This window comes from Mytilus trossulus, chromosome 8 (assembly GCF_036588685.1).
Source record: "Mytilus trossulus isolate FHL-02 chromosome 8, PNRI_Mtr1.1.1.hap1, whole genome shotgun sequence".
NCBI classification, from domain to species: Eukaryota; Metazoa; Mollusca; class Bivalvia; order Mytilida; family Mytilidae; genus Mytilus; species Mytilus trossulus.
This window is the reverse complement of record NC_086380.1, coordinates 78,877,099-78,897,931: the sequence shown is the minus strand read 5'-3', so window position 1 is coordinate 78,897,931 and position 20,833 is coordinate 78,877,099. Positions and strand designations below refer to the sequence as shown.

General features: G+C 32.5%; 1 protein-coding gene across 1 annotated transcript in view; it reads left to right on the top strand.

Moving 5' to 3' along the window:
- The window catches only part of LOC134728049 (uncharacterized), a 64,493-nt gene that overhangs the window by 13,388 nt on the left and 30,272 nt on the right, over positions 1-20,833 (top strand). Inside the window, exons 2-3 of the mRNA XM_063592448.1 lie at positions 13,925-13,981; positions 15,417-15,668. Of these exons, the coding sequence (XP_063448518.1) occupies positions 13,925-13,981; positions 15,417-15,668 (309 nt within the window). The remainder of the gene's footprint in view (positions 1-13,924; positions 13,982-15,416; positions 15,669-20,833) is intronic.

Sequence of the window (20,833 nt, the reverse complement as noted above, 5' to 3'; positions counted from 1 at the left end):
TATTAGTGCATGGGCTAATACAGCTTTTTCCGTATTGTCCCTGTCCGAAAAGCAATATTACCTATTCTTTTATATCTAGAGGGCAACATCATCAGTTTTGCGCATGCTCATTTATCAGAATTATGGCTAATTTGCTCGTATCTTTGAAAAATTACACAAACTGGCCTTAAATCGTTGTACACGTTTCGAATTATATTCCAAATAACGGTTTACCCAGATTTCATTGTTCCCTAATGACATAAATGTAGAGTTAAACCAGTACATCTCAATATAAGGTTAAGTTTTAAATATTTTACTGTCAAATCTTAACTCAAGTACCCATGTCGGACATGTTATTTCTCACGGCTCATTAAATGCGAATATATGACAGTGCAAATGTGGCATTTTGTCCTACGGATATATACCCGTTTTTTCAAGCTGTCATAAATCATCAATTATTGTGACTTGATTAACGTTCAGTGTACAGGACGAAAACAATTAATATTGAATACAAAATGAAGGTCCTGTAAAAGTATTAATCAAATCTGGATTATAGGCGTAAAAGTTGGAATGCAAATGGAACGAAAGGATTTATTAAATAAGGACCAAAATGAAGCCTTGACCCAGCCTGTCTTTATACATATTCTGCACAGCAAAACGGACGCCTCACTTTTGGTTTTTGGTGTTGCTCAGTCTTTAGTTTATTATGTTGTGATTCATGGGTCATGTTGGTTGTTGTACGTCTTTTCCTCGTTTTTCGTTTTTTTACCATGACATATTCAGTTTTTTTTCGGCTAATGATTTTGGATATCCTTTTAGGATCTTTCGATTCTATTTGGCAAGGATAAAATTTCCAGGATTTACAGATTTAGTATCGATTTTAAAGTGTTAGTAGACATATATTTCGCTACACCACGATGATTTCGACAAAACAATTTCTTTGTATTTGAACGAGGCCAACACTATAGCTGAAAGCCTAGAAAGGCATCCGAACTTGCATGAAAGAAATATATTCATTAAATTTTAACAGCAAAAGTGTATAACATATATCCATATAGCTTCGTATTTGATTTGGCTAACCAACATTTTTTTCTAGACAAACGCGCGTCTGGCATACACAATTTAAAGGCTGGTGTTTGTAATGATTTTGTATGTGCTTTTTGATCATCGCCTATGTGCGCTTGTGTTGACAAAATAAAAGTTTGGTAGAAAATATGCTTAAATTATTGATGAATATACATTTATCTTTTTGTAGATGTTCTCTTTTAATGACGCCTACTATTTTACCTGTCCATCGCAGACACAATGGAATATTCGAGCAAAATACATGTGTGATCCTCAAAAAAATTATATTTGCCTATTTGACGTAACTTTTAGAGTAAATGTATACAGAGAAAAATGTGAAAGACCAAGACTTTTAGCTGCTGGTAAAATTTTTTACATATCTAAACATTTTCCCCGCTGATAACTGCAGGTACAATTTATTTAGTTTTGAGTTTTATCAGAGTTATATTTCAAACAATAACTGTATATTCATATATACTATTACAATTTACAACAATTCAAAAGAAAGTTTCTTCTTCTTCGTTTTTATCAATTGTATTGCATTGTACATGTAAAGACAATAACTTTGTTGTAAACTTATTTAATTACACGTACCTGAATTAAGAAGTGACAAATGCAGTAACTGCACCTATCAGAAATCATTTTGCAGCAGCCTAGGTCAAGAGATGTATGAACTCGGCAACACTACGGTCGACAGAACATGTATTTGTAATACCGATAGAGGTTATGCTTTTGTCAAGAGCCCCAAAAAACAATGTTTCTGCAATCCTTCAAATGAAGATTGCTCCTGCTATCTCGGAATTAATCCATACAACAGAACGGATGGACTGAAAGGTTAAGTACAATTCTCTTTATGAAAGATATAAGTTATATCAATACTTTTTTTAGCTTGTTTATAAATATCCAAATCATTTTAGGGATCACTCTAGGTTATAGGTAATTGTAGTTCATGTCTAATGGATCTTCTATAATGGTGAAACCGATGGACGTTTAGTCTACAGGGATATTTTAAGCAAACAAAATCATTACTTTTGTGAAGATATCAATAATCGTTGATACGTTAATTGTATGTAAATTTACTGTCTATTACATTATTATTTATTATTTATTACTAGTATTAAAAGAGACGGACGTCAGATGTACCAAATTAAAGGCCAGTATCTTTGTGGATTTGTTTTAACCCGCAACATTTCCATTTTTCATGCCACATATTTGAATGGAATTCAAAGACAAATATGGCAATGGCAAGGCTTTATTTTTTATGGAATTTATTTATTAACTTTTTACCGGTGTTGACATAATGTATAACCTCATGTGTACTGTTGAATAAAATTGAGAATGGAAATAGGGGATGTGTCAAAGAGACAACAACCCGACCAAATAAAAAAACAACAGCAGAAGGTCACCAACAGGTCTTAAATGTAGCGAGAAATTCACGCACCCGGAGGCGTCCTTCAGCTGGCCCCTAAACAAATATATACTAGTTCAGTGATAATGAACGCCATACTAATTTCCAAATTGTACACAATAAACTAAAATTAAAATAATACAAGACTAACAAAGGCCAGAGGCTCCTGACTTGGGACAGGCGCAAAAATGCGGCGAGGTTAAACATATTTGTGAGATCTCAACCCTCCCCCTATACCTCTAACCAATTTAGAAAAGTAAACGCATAACAATACGCACATAAATATTCAGTTCAAGAGAAGTCCGAGTCTGATATCAGAAGATCAGAAAATAAACAAAATGACAATAATACATAAATAACAACAGACTACTAGCAGTTAACTGACATGCCAGCTCCAGACTTCAATTAAACTGACTGAAAAATTATGATTTCATCATATGAACATCAGGCACAATCCTTCCCGTTAGGGGTTGAGTATCATACCATCATAACATATATGAGAAGAACATAACCCGTGTCATGCCAACAACTGTTTTTAGAATAAATGTGTTTAGTTCCGACGCAAAGACCTTATCAGTGAAGACTTGATGTTGCTTGCTCTCCAAAGATCTTTCTTATATTTGAGACGTCTGGTTTATTTCTCATTAACATTTATACAATTATCTTTAAAGAAACGTACATGTTGCACACAAATGTAAGGTGAATTACATTTTTAGTTATAGAAAACCTCGTGTAAGTTTATAACCAACACACTCTTATAACGTAACGAACATATTTCAATACATTTGCATACATACAGATTATCAAGATTATACAAACTAATTTAGTTAGACCATTGCAACTGATTTAAAATATAATCATTTGTACACTGGTAACAGAAAGGAAACATTAACTTTTCAGATATCAAATGTTTTGATGACATGAAAATAAAAAGAAGTTTTTACTTTGGAGATATGTAGGTTTATTTCTCTAAGTATATCCCTTCGTCATTTTTTTCTGTGAATTAATTTAATATAACTATACATGTAATGTCTCTTTAAATTCATTTATGAAATGATATACCTTTAAGTTTTCTGGAATTGCAAAAGAAACCGCGATACATTCTAAGTCAGATTCAGCTAGCAGTTACTTTGCTATATATAAATGAACACTCCGTTATTATTGATCTGTAAAAAAAAAAGTATATACCAATAGGCATGGGCATGTTTTGTTTTTAACCAGGTTCAATGTATCACGGACAATAAAGATCACTGAGTTTGACAACTTCAAATACAACCTTAACTATCCAACAAGTAAGTTGTCTAATCGACGTCTGTTCCTCAAATCGACGTCTAAAAATTTCAGAAATATATAATGGTTTACTAACCAAGGTATTTGATGTTTTTTCTCGCAAAAGATGTCATTATTACTCTTGCTATGCTAGGGGCCTCGGTGGCCGATTAGTCTTAGTAGAAACTTAACATTATCAATACCCTATCAACTCTCAGGTTGTGAATTCGAATCCCGCACGTGTAAGTTGCGATCATCTACAAACATAATTGAAAAGAAATTGCACTTTTCCTACTTAAGCTCGGGGTTTTTCTCAACACGTAAACAGAAAAATCCACAGTAGGAAGGGCTGAAAGGGGAACTAAACATGACTCAATCTTGATATGCTACATGCTTATTTGTGTTTGTGCAAAATAATGCCACTTCTTTTAACAGAGATTATTTGACAACATGAGTTAAAAAAAATATGAAGAAAAAAACCCGCATAAACAGTGCATTCAACGTATTTTAAACGTTTTTGTTGCCCGAAAAAAATGTTGTTGAATGTAAGATATGTGTTATAAGAAGTAAACGTAGAACACTCAAACATAATATAACATTCAATTGACAAATAGTTCATTAACTGAACAGTCAGTTAACGTAACAATATGTGCTAATAAAAGTACGCCAATTCAAATTATCGAGGTAACATGTTTCTAAAATATAGCACTCTCGCACAATGATAAAAAAATATTTCGTATTATTGTAGATGACTTTCGCATCAAAGCAGTCACATCTATAGGGATATTGTTGTTAGCATATTGTAAGTATTTTTAAAATATACAAACAGATAAATTAAATAATCCCGAGAAATTTTTTTTCTTTTCCCCATTTATGTTCTTAACGGGCTTAGAAGGTGGTTGTAAGAATTTTCTCTCATTGTAACTCTTTTTCATTAAATGATTTCATTTCTATCACAAAAATTTATTTTTCATAATTTTCACAATCCGTAAAATAAAAGAAAATACATGTGACCCATACTTTTAAAGCTTAAAATAAACTTTATTTGGCAAAGTCCTAAACAGTATTATTGATTTTATTTTTAGACTCGCCGTCTACTTTAATACACAATTAGGTTTTATGATGATTTCCAATGAATATAAATTCGACATTATTTGCTTTTATCGTACTTTTATGTTAACCCTTATTGCAATTTGATTGAAAACAATATATATCAATATATATATCAATTCTCAAAACGTAGGTATAATGTTTAAGCCCCAGTCACACTGTCATGTTTTACTAAGTTTTAAAATGATAGTTTAACCTACGTTTTGTATACAAATGTCCCGTTATTTTGAAGCTGGGTTTGTCTATGTTTGTGTTACGTTCTTATCACATTTTACTACGTATAAGTACGTGTAGACCCACGTTTCCACCACGCATTGATATGTTACAATACTAAGAAATCACGTTTTGTTACGTTGCGCTAAGCTTTGATACGTATTTACTAGGTTTCTACTTCGTTTTCATTTTCGGGACGTTTGTTGTTGAATTTTCAAATCATACAGAACAGGTCCCGTTTTCAACAAAGGATCGCTTAGTTTCAATACGCTTCGTATCGCATATTCCCGTTTCGCTACGCATTCAAAACGTAGTAAAACGTAGCTCTTGAAACTTGACAGTGTAAGTGGGGCTTAACAGAGTTATCCGGGGACGCAAGAACAATACAAAATAAGTCTTCCTGTGATGAAGAAACTTGGTCAATTTATATGCATGGTGGTTATTTACGCCTTAACAAAAATGTGTTATTTCAAAATTGAACGTAGACAATTATTTGATTCAAGTGTAAACCTAACATTACAGGAAACTCAGCTGATAAAGCACATAAGGCACATGATTCTTAAAGACTGTTAGTCTTTTCCGCATATTGATTAATATAAACACTCAAGATAATTAATATGAACGTCGAGCACAGCGATACTTTATCAAAATAGGAAGATATAGTACAATGTGTGATTGCCAATGAGACAACTCTCCACTAGAGACAAAGCACTAAGTAGTTAAAAACGAAAGTTTACCATAGGGATTTCAACAAAGAGTAACAGATGTACTGCAGAGTAAATTAGTGTTAAATTGATAAAATTATTTAAAGGATAAGATCTTTTATACGTTTACGAGTCAGGTAAACTAAATCATTATTAACATTTGGATGTGCTATCACGTTTGTAATGAATTGTCAACTAAATTTTTAAACAAAATCTTCGAAAGAATTCAATAAGGATTGTTGATTTTTTTAGTTATGATATCTTTCACTTAATTATGTACAAGTTTTAAATCATTCATAACATAAATTGAAATCTAAAAAGGCATTCCAGACACGGTCATGACAAATGAGGACCGTAAAATAGTGGATATGTAACATTATATTCCTTAAAAGGAAGATTGAAAACACGAAATAAATAAGCATCTTTTTGTCGTTACTTTTTGTGGAAAAAGTTGTATTCAAAAATCGGCAAGGACAATGGTATACTAAGATAACTCGTGATTATTAGGCTAAAAAAACAAAATACAGTTTTTTTTGCCAAACTTAATTGTACTTAATATTGCAAAACAATGTATTTCCTAACAACATATAAACATGTTGGATTCGTGACAAACCTTTATTGTCGAAACGTTCATAAATGTTGTTAAGCACATATTTTCTAGCTCCAATCATAAAAGCAGTAAGTATATCTAGCTTGTTTACCTTTTTCGTTAGAGTGGCAGCAAATACAGTTACAATAAGATTCTTTTCAAACTAGCATTAAATATGAAGACTTTTGTGTAATAACATACTATTGAAGTGTAGCTTTTTTATTTGGCAGATCATTTAAAGCGTTTTAATTTACTTCTTTTTTAACATTGGTTGATTTTACAATATAATCTATGTTATTTTTTTACATTTTGGAATTAACGCATGCATGTACATGGTCAATATACACAACACTTACTCGTTAGGTTTCAAAGGATAAACTTTCTCTTTTGCAAAACCATTTTGTATTAAAAAAAAATACAGGCTCTCAAGAGCCAGTGTCGATCACCTGACTCTACTTTGGTTTTAGAAATAATAGGGATGCCAACTCGGTGAAAACTTATCGATTACTCTAGTGGGAGATATTATGGACATAATTGTGCAAATCGTGATACGAGCATGAAAATTGGTATATGGGTGGACGAAATGATAATTAAAAAAAATCCGCTGCTGGCCATAAAAAAAAATCTCTTTTTTTTTCAGGATGGCCACCGCTTATTTTGCAAATCTCGTCATATCCAATTGGTTACCTTTCGTAAATCTTTTGAAACCTGTATAATAGGTATAATCCAATGTAAGTTTTGATAAAACTTAAATTACAGTTTCTAAGTCAGAAAAAGCAATAACTCCGAAAAAAGTGACTTCCGGTCCCAAAATTGCGGTAAACGTGATAAATGTCAATGTTATCATTTCTATCAGCTTTACAAGACATTTAACCGACATTTTTAAGTTCAAATACATATATAATTTGTTAAGAAAGACAGGTTGCTTATCTTATAATTATCTGACAGTTACCAATACACAAACCTGTACACTGAAGGCCAGAACGGTAGCATTTGAAGTTATCAACACAGATACGATGATCAGCGGCCACCAAAGAAGTCACTTTGCATTTTTTAATTGTCATTGTTTATTTTTCTTTACCCCAAATCCCCTGTTCATGACTTGGTACATGAACCTGTCGAATGCATAGATCCGGACCAGCCCAACATGTCACCTTGATATGCTTCTCTTTTGATGTGCTCCAGAAGATTAAAATCGTTTGAAAGGAAGCAGCGGCATGATGATGCTATTCCGCCTACCACAGGTTATGATGATGATTTTGTGGTAAGCGGGATAGCATGATAAGGCCGCTGCCTCCTTAACAGCAAACGGTGATGGTGATGTTTTCGTACATTATGCAAACAAATACTTCTATGATGTCCATGTCTGTCTTTTTATACAAAATCGGACAAAAACGTCTGTTACATCTGAGAAAACTTCCAATGTCTGCCAAGCTGACCTCTTCACTTTCCGATGAAATGCCAACACAGTTATTTTTCAAATAAAGATGCACCCGTTCTAAAATTCTGCTTAAATGATAAAGAAATCCCTTTAACAAAATTTCACAAACACCTTGGGGTAACGTATTGCTCTGATGCTCGGTGGAATAGTCATAAAGACAATCTGATTATCAGTGTTACAAAACATTTAAATATCTTGAGAAAACTCAAGTATCATCTTTGTAGGAAAAACTTAGAAAAACTCTATTTAATATGTATAAGACCAATTCTTGAATATGCAACTGAAGGTTGGGATAATTGCGGGATAGTATATGCTAATAAATTTGAAAGTTTGCAGCAAGAAGCTGCTAGAATAGTTACTGGTCTGCCTATGTTTACAAATTCTGAAAATCTGTATGAGGAAATTGGGTAGGAAACTTTAGCTGACAAGAAGAAAAGACGAAAATTACAAATATTTTATAACATTCAACATAACCAAGCTCCGGATTATCTATGCACACTTTTTCCACCTAGTGTACATAGAACAACTGCATATCCCTTAAGAAATGGAAATGACATCATTGTTCCTTTTTGTAGATTATCTCTTACTGAAGAATCTTTTATACCATCAACTGTTAACCTTTAGAATCATACCAATTTGTCCCTTCGAAAATCAGACTCTATATCAAAGTTTAAAATCAGTGTTCAGGTTCTCTAGCTCTGTTTTTTGACAAAGAAGTTTCCAGTTTAATTTTACTGCTTTTACATCGAAACGTTCTTTTTCATCTGGTTGAAAAAAGGCAGATTCTCCTTCGTTTCGCATTTGCTTCAAAAGATCCTACTGTTTGGACTCAATATCTTGGAAATTATATACATATCTTACCTACTTCTGAATCAACAATTTCCTTAATATAGTAAATGTTGTAAAAATCTGACGACTCTTCTAGAAATGGATTTACAAGCTAATTCATCACTTTAGAAAGCTTTTAAAGGTTTTTCGAAGAAATCCTTTTGTGTTTTCGTAAAGTCTTAATAACGTTGTTTATCTTTTCTAGAAAAACTCAACCCAATAAATCATTTCAAATTCATCTACCAGTATACTGACTTCTGTCCCAGCTACCATCCATCTTCTAGAAGGGATCTTCAATTAAATACATGATACCAACATCGCCGTTCACGACTCATTATTCTGTGTTTGTGCCTGATCAATTGTAATTTAAGAAATCAACTTGCTTGTCTAAAATACAGTAAAACTACCATTTGCAAATTTCATTGCCACCTGTAGTGTTCGTGAAGGGAATCAATATCTTTGAGATGGATCGGTAAATGTAACCATCGAGCATAATCTACATGATCAAGACCAAGATTGGTATCATGCTTGATATGGACTGTTTGTAAAGTACGATATCTTACTGGTGAGATGAGCGTACTACCGAAGGTACATGCAGTTCTTAGTTCAAAAGTGAACGGCAGAAATTAATCTGTGGTCGATATGACTCTCTTTCCTTTTACCTTTTGATCACATACTTGAACGCAATAGAGTCATAAACTATATGTTCTGTGGTTCCACTTTCATAACGGCTGGCATGATCAATTCAAGTAAACCACATTCAGTTATCTGATACGCGTGTCTATTCCTATTTACTTTTGAACATACATGAAACAAACATCAGCCATTTTAGGTTGCAGTATCGGCTTCAATAAGGGCACATGTCTATCCACAATCACGCAATATATCACTCGGAATTTTAAAACAAGCAATTTCAATGTTCAATCCACCAACCATGACGATAAACTTATGTTCACCGTACAAATCTGGCCATTCCAACTGAATTTGCTTAGCAAATACCAAAGGATTTATCTGCAGCTATAATTGATGTTTGTCCGATACATCCATCGAATTCTTGATCAATGCAACTGGAAGGAACAGTGGCATCAATGAAGTAACACTTTATATATGAACAGAAGAACCTAGATGCTTAGAGGAATGAATGACGACCAAGATATGTTTAAGAAATTCAAATCCTCATCTATTAGATGTACTACGATTTCCATCATTGTGCCCTTGTAGTGCGTGTAATTCGTTCTTTTTTTATAAATAGTTTGCGCATTTGCGAAATTGTTAAACGCATGTGTATCATTATCTTAAAAAATGTCATCAAACATTCATAACATCATTAAAATTTAAAAGTGCTAAGCATGTGATAAATAGCTCAAATGTTTGTGTGTGAACTTTGTAACATTTGCACGCATGCTCAAAATGATTGTGTGTGAACTTTGTAGGATTTGCACGCATGCACAAACCCAGAACATGTCAAATATTCATTTCTAGTATATACGTCACATGTAAAGAAGGTATCCACCAAACCTGATAATATTTTTTACTCAAAGAAGGTCAAAGAAAAACGTTTTCCAGTAAAAAAAAGTATTTCAAGCTGGAAAAAACAGCCATTTTAGAAAAGGTGGTGGCCATCTTGAACAAATGGAATTTTCTTATGGCCAGCAGTTTTTCCTTAAAACGTATATAATAATGATGCTTCGTGCTAATGTTCATGCTTTTATCATCATTTGCACAATTCCGTTGATTTTGCTTGCTAATATCGTCCACTATCGTTAAATGTACCAAGCGATACTTATGTACTCGCTCGGTAAAACATTTAAAAAATAAAACACAAAATAATACCAATGCTTAGTATTTAGGTCTTTGAATAATCGAAAAACCCTAAACATTATTACCTAGAAGAAGTTGAAAGTGCAAGGAATTTTATACCATAATTAATAGCTCGTGTAATACATGTACTTATTATGTAAACTGGTAATAGTCGAATCCAGTTGTTACTTCATATCTATAGAAAATCATTTCTCACAAAACAGTATTATGCAAACCTTAAAAACACAGTTAATGATCTACAAAGGGTTGATAATTATAACTTACAGGTGCCATGTTACCTTATGTGAGGGTTGATACATGTGCAACGAATTGGTTCTAATTTAAAACTATTATCTTGTAAAAATAAATCTGCAATCAAGCGATTTCTAACAATCCTACTGATGAACATGATGAAAATCAATGCCTAGATAATAAATAGGTGGGTGAGTGATAAAGATTAACTGAAATGTATAACCCTTGGAATCATGCTCTTGTTCATATATCCTACATATACCTCTATTTTGAGGAATTCAAATGATACACAAAATAATACCAATGTCAAACATTTGAATTGTTTTCTAATATTTATTAAATTTGAATATTATACATGTTATATAATGCCCCGGGAGCTGCTCTCAATAAATATGTGTTGTTGAAATTCAAGAAAACAACCACATTAAAACATGAAACCTATTAGTCGAGTATCATTTTGGTTATTGCTACTCGAGCACTCGTTGACATCCCTACACACAAATGATTTGGGCCAAATGAGGTGTTATATTGTTTCATGTATTTAATAAAATATCCTGGTGGCCATCTTTAACAGTAAATCGACAAGAAAGCAGCAACACTTGGCCAGTTACTCATAAGGAACATTCATGTCATGTTTTGGGTTCATTCCACTCAGTGGGTCTCTTAAAGAAGACATAGAATTTATTTCCCATAGCATGTTATATTAAGCTAAGTCTATTGGCAGCAATCTTTTTATAATTTTTTTTTTTTTTTTTTTAATATTTAACATATTTTATTAATAATCACCTGTTACATCAACCCTCAGTTGCCCAGGGAACAACTAAGGGGGCCCCATTTTTACAGACTCATTTGTCGGGGAAAAAGCAAATGAGAAAAAAAAACTCCCACTATAAATTATTAACATCCATCTTTATAAATATTATCTATCCTTGTACAAATGTACCTGTACATGTAGTCCTTATCGATCTATATATCTATACCTCTCACCATATATTATTATTTGAATAAAGTATGTTTTTATCATTATTTATTTCTCACAAAGGCTACCTGTACTTATTAAGCAGTTTCAATTTTATCGTACATCAAGTCTTTTGTTATGTTAATTTCAATTACATTAAATTTCTGGTCGAGTGATCATTTACCACGTGCGATTTGTTAAAGGGATACATGTGTAGTTCATTCATAAATAAAATGGATTAATGATGTTGATTCCCAATCAGCAATCTTGGATCATGTATCGACTGCAAAGTAACAAAACTTGGTCAGCACCCCATAAGGAACATTCAGGCCATGTTTGGTTTCATTCCACTCAGTGGTTCTCTTAAAGAAGACATTTGAATGTACTTCCCAAAGGGGTCAATGTTAAACTTACTTCCCGGCTTGCGACCATCTTGGATGATGGATAGACTGCAAAGTAACAACACTTGGTCAGAACCTCATAAGGAACATTCATTGCATGTTTGGTTTTAAATCCATTCACTGGTTCTATAAAAGAAGACATTGGATTTATTTCCCATAGGATTCTATGATAAACTAAGTCTATTGGCGGCAATATTGGATAATGGATCGATACAAAGTAATTCGACTTTATCAGCACCTCATAATAAACATGCATGCCATGTTTGGTTTCATTCCATTTATCGTTTTCAAAAAGACGACATGTGTATGTATAACACATAAGGTTTAATGTTTAACTAAGTCCCCTGCTGATGTCAATCTTTGATGTTGGATCGAATACAAAGTAACAACACTTGGCCAATATAGCATAAGGAATATGCATGCCATGTTTGATTTCATTCCATCAGTAGTTCTCTTCAAGAAGATATTTGTATGTATTTCCCATAGGGTACAATGTTAAGCTTAGTCCGTACTGGGGACAATCTTGGATAAAGGGTCAACTGCAAAGTTACAACACTTGGTCAACACCTCATAAGGAACATTCAAGCCGTATTTGGTTTCATTTCATTCAGTGGTTCTTTAAAAGAAAAAAAAATGTATGTATTTCCCGTAGGGTCCAATGTTAAACTAAGTCCCCCGCTGGCGGATATTTGGATAATAGTTTGGCTACAAAGTAACAACACTTGGCCAGCACCTAATAAAGAACATTCATGCCATGTTTGATTTCATTCCATTTAGTGGTTCTCTACAAGAAGTTCAAAATCTAAAAAGTTAACGACGACGAAGACGGAATTTGATTTTAATTTCAAGTTCATAAAACAAAGTTTTCAAATCAAATTTCCTTATGTCAAATACATGTATCTGAACAGGCAACTCATTTTAAACCTTCAATGTGAAACCTAACTATCAAACTGAACCTAACCCTTACGACATTTATTGTATATATGACTGTTTCTGAAGATCAAACACAAGCTTAAGTTAGAAGTAAAATCATGACCTTGACCTCATTTGCCTAAATTTTAGTAAAACGACTTATGTCTCTATCACTTAGGTAAGTCATAAAATAAAAATGATATACACTGTGAAAATAGATTTGTAGATGTCTTTTAACGTTGCGAGGATGTACTGATTCCAAAAATACAATGTAATAGAGATAAGTCATATCACACACATGTTCGTGAAAACAGTTTCCTTTTCAGAAGCTAATTTACTGTTTGATAACATTTTCTAAATATATAAAAATCATTTTGCGAAACAACCAATCAGCGAACAGAAACTTGGATACAAAAAAAAAATGTCATTACAAAATCAATCAAAGGAAAAGAGATAACTCTGCTTTTGTAACATTCAAACATTGTATCATTAAATCATCACTTATAAGTACAATACAATTATGCATATAAGATGAACAAAATAGTTACAAACATATAGTTGCCATTACATCAGACTAAACCAACCAGTACAAACCGAATTATCTTATAAGTTTACGTACAACAACAAATCATAGTCACAATAGTCTGACAAAATTAAAATTTATTCAAACTTGAGCTTTTAAACCTTTCAGGATTCATCATCACAGACAAATCGCAAACTGAAAATGTGAAAGCAAAATATGTTTAATTCTTATATACGTTAGGAACTTAAAAAAAAGTCAAATCCAAACAAAATGTTGAGGTATTCAAACAGCTTTGATAACGCATTATATCTGAGGTAACTTGCCTTCATCATGTAAATATATGTAAAATTATGTTTAATATTCTTAATTTTACTTTAGAAATGTTTATATATTTTTCAAAGATTTATTCGAAAGGTACCTTCTTAATTGAATCACATCTTTTGTAAAAGAGAATGTTCTCTTTTTTTTTCAGTCGCTGTTTGTATTATGGTTCATAAAATTATGCCACGATGGATTAAATTTCGTAAAAGTAAGTTATTGAATGCATAGACTCCAATGATTTCTTCTTCAGACCGATGGTAAACCCTTACTAAAATGTTACATCATTACACTGTGCGTGATGAAGAAGTACGCAGATGTTCAAATCGTTGTTTCGTAGAATGGAAGCCATTTGCACACTAAGATCCCTTGCAACAACTCTTTTGTCGGTCCGTTGGTCGACCATTATTACAGGACTTACCAGTTGTATTGATTATCTATTTGTTCTAGGCCTTGAGTTCAGTGTTTGTCGTATGTTCATGTCTGTCCTACTATGGATTCATTTATTTTGTGGGTATCAATTTTCGTGAATTTAGAAAAAAAATGCATTTTCGTGGAATACAAGTTTGTTTAACATTTGAATTTTGTTGTACATTGAAATTTGTAGTCCACTTGTATCCACGAATTCAACGAAAATTGGTGTCTAAAGAAAGCTACTGAATCTACAGTAGTTGTTTTTCGTAATTTGCTTTGTTATAAATTAAGCTGCTCGTTTTTAATTGGTTATTTTTTATGTCTGGGCCTTTTATAGCTGCTCATACGTATATGTTTTTTTCTCATTGTTAAAGGCCGTACGGTTGCCTTTAATTTTGGATATTCCCTTCATTTGATCTTTGGTAAATAGTTTTAATTTAAAGGCAATCATGCGACATCTCCTTATTTTTATATGTATGCATATTTTGTCCCTGCACACAAAACAAACAACATTAATGTTTTAGATAATTAATAAGAAGAGCGGTTTCTGAAATGATAATTGACGATTGACGTTAGTCGGGGTTAATTATCGTTCCGAGTACAAACCTTTATAAATTGTCTTGCTTGTCCCATTGCTTGTAAAACAATCGTCTGTTTTACGTTTCGACAATAAATCAACGGAATTTCAAACATATAATTTCATTTTGTCTTTTTTATTCGTTTTCCTTTTTTATATTTATTTCAAGGAGAAAACGCCCCTTTTCTTGCGGCAAGTTTCGCTTATGCATACTATATATTTGTGAAAATGCACGACGCCAATACAATTGTTCGGGAATATCCACGTAGCAAAGATAATTGTTTTTGATTGTGCACATTAGGAAGCTAGAGACTTCGAATTGTTTGTTTGTTTCTCCAAGTCGAAAGGAACTTTGCAAACTTATCTCTTATTTTTACTGTTCATTGAGAGATAATTTAATCTTTGTATTCAGTACAGTATGATTATCCGGTTAAGGCCTTCATGAAATAAAGTATATATATTACAAATTATTAAATATAATGCAGAGACCTGCCATGTCTAATTTTTTGTTATAGTGCATTATTTTTGGTTTTACTGTATGGTAAACTAGATTTTGACCTATTGACGTTCTTTCTAAAATATGTTCACATAAGGTTTTAGGCGTCAAGCTTCACATCACATCTCTTATGATTTTCGTATTGTGTATCATTGTTAGAAATCCAGACACAAAATAAGAAAAGTTTGGACGTAACAAACATGAATGAATGTAAAGTAGCAATCAATGACGGAACAGAGACAAGACGTTATGTCAGAATTCAAGTTATTGGTAAAGATGGAGTTGGCAAGTCAAGTCTTGTACGTGGATTAGTTGGAGATATTGATACAAATTTGAACAGCACGGATGGAATCGATATCATTAAGAAATGTCAAATAAGAATGACTGATGGTGAATGGGTTATTGGAAAAGGTGAGTTGCATTTATTTTTTACTCTCGGTTAAAAATCGAAAAATAACCTGACAAGGGTAAGCATCTTTCCTTCAATTTATCTAAACTGTGGATCCATTATGCCAAGTTATCTGTCTAAAAATGATAGAGCTCTAGTTGTCGCTCACCTGTATTTACTGATGCTTTGAAAACCATGTAAAATCATTTATAGTATAATATATCATTAGATACTATAATAGTATCTGAGATAATAGCAAATAACTGCAAAATTTCCATAAAATTATTAATTCAGGGGCAGCAACCCAACAACTAGTTTTCGGATTTGTTTGAAAATTTCAGGGCAGATATATCTAAATCTGATGAACATTTTTGCCACGGCAAGATTTGCTCTAAATGCTTTTAGTTCAGAGATATAAACCAAAAACTGCATTTTACCTTATGTACTATTTTAGCCATGTCTGCCATCTTGGTTCAAGGGCAGGGTCATGAGACAGATTTCTTAAACTAGATACTCTTATGATGATTGTGGACAACTTTGGTTACATTTTGCCTTTGTAGTTTCAGAGGAGAAGATTTTGGTAAAAGATGACAAAAATTTAATAAAAAATATAAAAATTGACTATAAAGGGCAATAACTACTGAAGGGATTAACTGAAAATTTTAGTCTTTGGACTTACTTGTAGATATTACTTTGCTGAACATTATTGCGGTTTACAGTTTATCTCTATCTATATATAATAATATTAAAGATAATAACCTAAAAAGACAAAATGTTCTTATAATGCCCAATTAAGTGGTAGCAACCCAACAACGGGTGGTCCGATTCATCTGAAAATTGCAGTTCAGATATATGTTGACTTGATTAACAATTTTTAATCCATGTCAGATTTGCTCTAAATGCCTTGCTTTCAGTTCTGATTTATAAGCCAAAATCTATAGTTTACCCCTAAGTTCTATCTTTAGCCATGGCGGCCATTTTCATTGGCTAGCCGGGTCACCGTACACATTTTTTAAACCACATACACTTATATAATAATATATTATATAAAGGTTGTGGACAAGTTTAGTTAAATTTGCCTAAGTAGTTTGCGAACAAAAATTTTTTGAAAAAAAACCCAAAATATTTTGAAAAAATGTGAAAAAAATGACTATAAAGGACAATGACTCCATAAGCGTTCAATTGACCATTTGTATCATGTGACTTATTTGTTAATCTTACTTTACTGAACATTATTACTGTTTACAGTTTACCTATATCTATAATAACAATCAAGATAATAATCAAAACACGGCAAAATTTCCTCAAAATTATCAATTTAGGGCAGCAACCCAACAACGGGTTATCCGATTCATCTGAAAATTTCAGAGCAGATATATCTTGACTTGTCCGATTTGCTCAAGTTTCAGAGATATAAGCTAAAATCTACATTGTACCCCTTTGTTCTATGTTTAGCCATGACGCTCGTCTTGGTTGGTTTACAGGGTCGAGGGACAATTTTTTCAAACTAATTACCCCGATGATGATTTGGTTTACTTTAGTTAAAGTTGATTCAGAGGAGAATATTTTTGTAAAAGTTAATGACGACTATGACGACGACGCTGGACGACGCCGGACGCAAATCGATGAGAAAAGCTCATTTAGCCCTGTGGGCCGGGTGAGCTAAAAATGAAGCTCCATTTTATGCTATGCAGACACATATTAGATCAGAAACTTATTTGTGACATTGCATTATATATTAACATAAATTGATTTATCTGTATGCATTTTTTGTGTTTTTGCTCATTTGATGAAATATTTATTCGTTCCAAGTTTCCTCAAACATTTGTCAAATGCTTATATAAGACTTTTTTTCACATATTTATCAGACATATATATAAAATAAAAGTACTTACATTTTTAGTTGAATCAACAACTAGTTTCATTTGCAGATGGAATTTAATCTAGAATGAATGTTTTAGTCTCTGAGAAAATCTAAATTGACGAATTTCAGGCATAAAAGTAAGGTTACGATTTGTTTTGATTTCAATCGTCGATTCGATCAATAGTCAGTTCAGACATTATCGACCTGTCATGACATGATTAACAAGACGGCTTGATTAACTTTTCTATTATATCAGATACAAACATTCATTCGAAGAAACAACATTAGGTGTTGGCATGGTACGGGTTATGTTCACATATATTTTATGATGGTATCAATGCAAACACCAAACGGGAGGGATTGTGCTTCAATTGTATGTAGTGAAGACATTATATTTCAATCAGTTTAATTGAGGCAAACCCCCGGGAAAAGGATGGTCTCGCTATGTTTTGAACTCCTATTGGTGACATTTGGCTGTATTACTCTTTGGTCAGGTTGTTGTCTCTTTGACACATTCTCCTTTTCCATTCTCAATTTTATTTAAACTTGTTCAGACACTCTATGCTGAAAATTAATAAAAGGATTCACATGATGTTCAGTGTTCAGTTGTGTTAAGCATGACTGTACTATACTAGGAGTTATGAGTTTTACCGCTAGCTATAATTTCAATCCATTTGTTTCCAATTTCCTCGAGTTCAGATAGATAAAATGAATGTTATTTTTTCTAAAGAGAACGCATCCAACTATGTCAATTTTGATTTTAATAATTGTTTGATTGTTAAACTGTCTGATTAATGGATTTTATATGAAAGAATGTCTCCATTTATGTTTTATCAATAAAATTTGGAGATATGTAAAGATTCATGGGTTGATTTTTTATATTTCCTAGAAATAAAAAAAAAAAGTTATCATTTTATGGGTAACTTTAAATTTCAAATTTATTAACTATTTTGTAATGCATTTTATTGATATCGATAAAATGTCTTGTCCGTATATCTTAAGTTGATCACAATGTATTTGTTTCCAATTTTCTCTTGTTTCAACATTATTTGATAGATAAAATATGTGTATTTTTCAAGAAAACACATTAGACTATGTCAAAATTAAGTTTTAATATTGCATTTTATTCCGTATACAAAACATATTAATTATATTCTTAAGTTAAATTGTTTATAGTTAGAATATGCATCGAGTTATTTAAAAGTTCTTTTTTTACACCCAAATTAAAGGTTTTTTTCAAGTTTTGTTTTTATAAATAAGTTAAGATAAGAGTAATGATCAAAGAAAGCTACTGTTGTTTGAAATAATTGTGAGTAAACATGTTCTTGTCATTTTTTTTCACGATTAAACTGTTTGATATTTAAATTTCTGAACCTATGTTGCTGTCATTGTCATTGGTTAACAATCTTAAACTGGCGAACATGTTTTGAAGAAAACCATTAAGAAAATAACAGTTTTTAAAGACCTGGTATTTAATAAATATTTCTTTCAAAAACTGCATGAAATTGTATAAATGCTTTACGTGTTAGCCTTGTATATCTGATGGTGTCTAGGCCGAATGCACACAGTCTTTTGGAAAACGTACTAGGTACCAACTTTTTAGAGAAGCGGAAAAAACGTGCCAGATGCAGCAAAATGTCGATGCTGGAAATAACGAATAGTGGAGATTCAAATACATGGCACAAGTTTCTGTAAACAAAAAAAAACAACTGTTACCAGAAATAGCCCTATACGAAAGAACATTCATTTAACAATGATCTGGTATGATTAAGAACAAAGAGTAAGAATGCAAGAACGTCACAGGAGGGAGGGTTGCGCGAATAGGAACTGAAAATCATAAGAAACATTTTCTTATATTGACTTGAGTTGTCGCAATTGAAATTAAACGTTAAGTTAAGTTAAGCAACATTTTAAACCGTAAAATTTCTTTTACCAGAGAGAGTGAAGTTTGAAAGGGCAGTCTCGAGCGTCAAACTATTTAGCTAACCTCTGAAACACATACCCCATAGGAAAGTCGTGAACCGTAGTATGTAGGTTCACCCTTCTGGAAGTAGAGAAACAAAACCTGTATAAACATAATCAAACTATTAATTTCTAAACTTTTCAAGCGAATATTTCGGAAATTGAAAAGAAATGAACATTGATTGATTGATTGTTGGTTGCTTAACATTCAGTGACAAATAGTTCATGCATGTTTATGACAAGAACAAATTAACAATAAGTACAATTGGTAGGTCTTGTAATTTTAGAGGCCATCCGGAATGATGGTTGGGGAAATTTGGACTGCCACTGGAAAATGAGAGTATATTGGCTAGGAATAGGAACTTTGCCTTGCAAAAGGCCACCTACGAACCCCTCAAAAAGTTGTTGCAAGGATTCTCAACCTTGAAAGAGCGTGGCGATCTCTTTACACGAGGCATCGGATTGAACGTTCGCTATCTGACCGTTTTTTCTGCCAGTTATAAGAAGACCAAGAGACCATATTTCGTTTCCCCTGTCACCCTTTAGGGAAGAAATGCTCGTATTTTATCATGTATATGTAAATATTTCTTCATAAGCGATACGGTATCCAACATGATCTATGCTCTTCTAACATCGCTTAAGAATTCAAGAACAGTTAAGATGTATTTTTTTTTCTTTTACCAATACAAAAATGGCAAAAAGGAACATAAATGTTAAGTGCGTTTCAACTTTGTTTTGATGCTGATACTCTATGAATCATGTTGCTGGATTTCCTCGTTTTAATTAGAGAACTCAACAACATATGTACGTTAACATTTGTCGATGATACAAGACTCCATGTCCAGGTATTTGGCCCATTGATAAAAATTGACCGATATGAATGTTAAAGGGTTAAACATATCTGTGACGTATATGTTGCGTATAAATGCGGAAAATAAAAGTTCGCATAGTTTTTTTTGGGTAAACATCATTTGGTCAAATTGGCGTTTACTGGGATTTGTTTATATTTCTGCTAGGAATACTAGGAGTCAGCTGAAGAACGCTTCCGGGTGTGGGAATTTCTCATTGCATTGAAGACCTGTTGGTGACCTTCTGCTGTTGTCTGCTCTGTGGTCGGGTTGTTGTCTATTTGGCACATTCCCCATTTCCATTCTCAATTTTATGACTTCAGTTATTGACATTAAATAAAAAAAAAGTATTGAACTACTCAATAGACATAATATAATAATAACTATTTCAATTTCTATGTCAGCTATTCGACAATATTTTTTTTTTTAGTGTTTATGTCCATTAAATAAGAGTATGATTGTGAACATGTTATGTGCTTTAATTTTAATTAAATTTTGTACAAGTTTTTGCATG